Here is a 4,431-nt window from a genome sequence, read left to right on the forward strand (position 1 = left end):
AGGACAAGATCACGGGTACAAGCGGCCAAAACGTCAGGGCTCTCCCTTAAAGATAAGGTGAGAAGCTCTGTCATTCGGGACGACTTCAAAGTAGCTGCTCCTCCACATCCATAGGAGCCAGATGAAGTGGTTCGGGCATCTGGTCAGAATGCCCACCGGACGCCTCCTTGGGGAGGTGTTTAGGGGGCGTCCGATCGGTAGGAGGCCACGGGGAAGACCTAGGAAACGGCTGTCCTGGGAACGCCTCGGGATTCCCCGGGAAGAGCTGGACGAAGTGGCTGGGGAGAGGGAAGTCTGGGCTTCTCTGCTTAGGCTGCTGCCCGCACGACCCGGCTTCGGATAAGCGCAGGAATAATAATGGATGGATGGAGGTAAGCCAAACATTTAATCTCATAAAGCGTGCATGTAAGCTATAAATATATATATCAAATAGAAGAACTACAAAAGGGGCTCTAAACCGGAGCCTTGAGGTGCTCCTAATCAAAGCTCTGAGATCAATGACAGCCCACTAAAGAGCAGCGAAGGATACTTCAATGACTTGTACTTAATGCTGTGTTCAACTCTAGAACGGTATATAAAAATAACGTACTAGCTATCAGGTGTGTGAAGTCCAAACTTGGTTGCTAGACGCTTTCGCTGCTCGGTGTGAGCGGACACGAACCGAACGAGCTTTGAGGAGTGGACATCAAAAATAGAGACGGTTATTAATCAATGTACAAAAGAGACTTCAATATTTCAGTTGCCTGTTGGGAGTGTTTCACATCGCAGGCAAAGAGAGGAAACCAGACTTTGGACATGCTCCTTCAGTCTTGGTGGTGCTACTAGACCCTGAATGTCCGCCTGGACAAAAAGATGTTCCTCTGCATGCACTGAGTGTGTGTGGCCAGAACCCAGCTGGACGTGCAAAGACGGGTATGTACAATCAGTGTGCAAATGCTAACGTTTGGAGCAGCAACGTGAGTAGACCCAGGACGCGAGAGGCTCTGGCTCCGTCCCATCAATGGCTCAGCTGTCTGCAGAGTCAGGCGAGACGGGCCTGGAAACCGTAAAAATGTCCTGCCGCTGTATTTTGGTCTTGGGGGTGGGGGCCGGAGCGATTGGCGGCGTCATAGACGACCGCCGCTTGTCCGACAGAAGTGTGATGATCTCGGCCACTTGACCCTCCAACGCCCCCAGGCGGCCGCACACACTGTGGATGTCCTCCCTGAGCTCCAGCCGAGTCTCATGCAACGCCGCCTGCAAGGCTTGCTCGGGGATGGGGCAGAAGGGGTGAGGGGATGTCGCAGAGGGCGGACTGTGCAGGAAAGGGGTGGTGGCTGCGGGGGTGCGCGCCTCTCCGGCCCGGTCAATGCGCAGCTCGCTTTTGGTGATGCCGCTGTCGCACGAGTCTGTCTTACGTAGCGGGTTGGCGCCGGACAGGCCCCCTTCCTCAATATCACCACCCTGCCCTCTCTCCTGAACCTTGACCTCCTGGGAGAGCATCTCCACGGAAACAGCCTTGTTGTTCAGCCCGTCAAGATGGCGTGCCTCAGGGGGCGCCACGTTGCTTTTCAGACGCATCCAGCTGCTGGTCCTGAGCGTTGTGTGCGCCGGCGTAGGGCTGGTGCACACCTTTAAGCTGACGCTCTGCTCAGCAGGCCGCAGGTCCAGCGCGTCGTTCTGTTTGGCGGGGGTCTCGCTGTAGACCACCTGAGACACGGTGAGCACGCTGCTGCTGGGCGGAGCTCCGTTTTGCAGGTGCGCTCGCTGCAGGCTGGAGTGGCCCAGCTGCAGGCCGTGAGCGTGCAGGTGCTGGTTCTTGTCCACGTCCGACTGCGAGGAGGCGCCGCCGCCCTGGTTCCGCAGCTCTTTCTGCTGTTTGAACTTCTGGAAGAGCTTGCGGACGGGATGGTCCTGAGGGATGGTGAGCTGCACCTCGTTCTTGGCTCGCTGGCGCTCCTCCTCCTCCTTTTTCACCTCGCTGATCTTTCGGAAGATGATCTGAAGCACAAGCAGAACCGCTCGCTGTTATCAGGACTTCCTGCGAAAACCATAACTAATCATTTAGTTGCAGAAAACAATATGTATTTTGAAAGAAACCAGTCAGTGTGGACTACCTCTGATCTGCCCCGCTGCCCCGTCCTGTGTTCTACAGTCTGTGATTTTGAGAGAAATCAGTCAGTGTGGACAACCTCTGATATGCCCCGCTGCCCCGTCCTGTGTTCTACAGTCTGTGATTTTGAAAGAAATCAGTCAGGTGGACTACCTCGGATATGCCTCGCTGTCCCGTCCTGTGTTCTACAGTCTGTGATTTTGAGAGAAATCAGTCAGTGTGGACAACCTCTGATATGCCCCGCTGCCCCGTCCTGTGTTCTACAGTCTGTGATTTTGGAAGAAATCTGTCAGGTGGACTACCTCTGATATGCCTCGCTGACCCGTCCTGTGTTCTACAGTCTGTGATTTTGAAAGAAATCAGTCAGGTGGACTACCTCTGATATGCCCCGCTGCCCCGTCCTGTGTTCTACAGTCTGTGATTTTTTGAAAGAAATCAGTCAGTGTGGACTACCTCGGATATGCCCCGCTGTCCCGTCCTGTGTTCTACAGTCTGTGGCTTTGAAAGAAATCAGTCAGTGTGGACTACCTCTGATATGCCCCGCTGTCCCGTCCTGTGTTCTACAGTCTGTGGTTTTGAAAGAAATCAGTCAGTGTGGACTACCTCTGATATGCCCCGCTGTCCCGTCCTGTGTTCTACAGTCTGTGATTTTGAAAGAAATCAGTCAGTGTGGACTACCTCTGATATGCCCCGCTGTCCCGGCCTGTGTTCTACAGTCTGTGATTTTGAAAGAAATCAGTCAGTGTGGACTACCTCTGATATGTCCCGCTTTCCCGTCTTGTGTTCTACAGTCTGTGATTTGAAAGAAATCAGTCAGTGGGGACTACCTCTGATATGTCCCGCTTTCCCGTCTTGTGTTCTACAGTCTGTGATTTGAAAGAAATCAGTCAGTGTGGACAACCTCTGATATGCCCCGCTGTCCCGTCCTGTGTTCTACAGTCTGTGATTTTGAAAGAAACCAGTCAGTGTGGACTACCTCTGATCTGCCCCGCTGCCCCGTCCTGTGTTCTACAGTCTATGATTTTGAAAGAAATCAGTCAGTGTGGACTACCTCGGATATGCCCCGCTGCCCCGTCCTGTGTTCTACAGTCTGTGATTTTGAGAGAAATCAGTCAGTGTGGACAACCTCTGATCTGCCCCACTGCCACGTCCTGTGTTCTACAGTCTGTGATTTTTAAAGAAATCAGTCAGTGTGGACTACCTCTGATATGCCCCGCTGTCCCGTCCTGTGTTCTACAGTCTGTGATTGTGAAAGAAATCAGTCAGGTGGACTACCTCTGATATGCCCCGCTGTCCCGTCCTGTGTTCTACAGTCTGTGATTTTGAAAGAAATCAGTCAGGTGGACTACCTCTGATATGCCCCGCTGTCCCGTCCTGTGTTCTACAGTCTGTGATTTTGAAAGAAATCAGTCAGTGTGGAAAACCTCTGATATGCCCCGCTTCCCCGTCCTGTGTTCTACAGTCTGTGATTTTGAAAGAAACCAGTCAGTGTGGACTACCTCGGATATGCCTCGCTGTCCCGTCCTGTGTTCTACAGTCTGTGATTTTAAAAGAAATCAGTCAGTGTGGACAACCTCTGATATGCCCCGCTGTCCCGTCCTGTGTTCTACAGTCTGTGATTTTGAAAGAAATCAGTCAGTGTGGACTACCTCTGATATGCCCCGCTGTCCCGTCCTGTGTTCTACAGTCTGTGATTTTGAAAGAAATCAGTCAGTGTGGACTACCTCTGATATGCCCCGCTGTCCCGTCCTGTGTTCTACAGTCTGTGATTTTGAAAGAAACCAGTCAGTGTGGACTACCTCTGATCTGCCCCGCTGCCCCGTCCTGTGTTCTACAGTCTGTGATTTTGAAAGAAATCAGTCAGGTGGACTACCTCGGATATGTCCCGCTTTCCCGTCTTGTGTTCTACAGTCTGTGATTTGAAAGAAATCAGTCAGTGTGGACTACCTCTGATATGTCCCGCTTTCCCGTCTTGTGTTCTACAGTCTGTGATTTGAAAGAAATCAGTCAGTGTGGACTACCTCTGATATGTCCCGCTTTCCCGTCTTGTGTTCTACAGTCTGTGATTTGAAAGAAATCAGTCAGTGTGGACAACCTCTGATATGCCCCGCTGCCCCGTCCTGTGTTCTACAGTCTGTGATTTTGGAAGAAATCAGTCAGGTGGACTACCTCTGATATGGCTCGCTGACCCGTCCTGTATTCTACAGTCTGTGATTTTGAAAGAAATCAGTCAGGTGGACTACCTCTGATATGCCCCGCTGCCCCGTCCTGTGTTCTACAGTCTGTGATTTTTTGAAAGAAATCAGTCAGTGTGGACTACCTCGGATATGCCTCGCTGT

General features: G+C 52.0%; 1 protein-coding gene across 1 annotated transcript in view; it reads right to left on the minus strand.

Moving 5' to 3' along the window:
• Nucleotides 1–1,005: 1,005 nt before the first annotated feature.
• Nucleotides 1,006–4,431, minus strand: part of LOC133640859 (potassium voltage-gated channel subfamily H member 5-like) — a 114,645-nt gene continuing 111,219 nt past the window's right edge. The window contains exon 8 of the mRNA XM_062034541.1: nt 1,006–1,980. Within this exon, the coding sequence (XP_061890525.1) occupies nt 1,006–1,980 (975 nt within the window). The remainder of the gene's footprint in view (nt 1,981–4,431) is intronic.

The sequence above is a fragment of the Entelurus aequoreus genome, linkage group LG23 (genome assembly GCF_033978785.1).
Source record: "Entelurus aequoreus isolate RoL-2023_Sb linkage group LG23, RoL_Eaeq_v1.1, whole genome shotgun sequence".
Classification (NCBI taxonomy): domain Eukaryota; kingdom Metazoa; phylum Chordata; class Actinopteri; order Syngnathiformes; family Syngnathidae; genus Entelurus; species Entelurus aequoreus.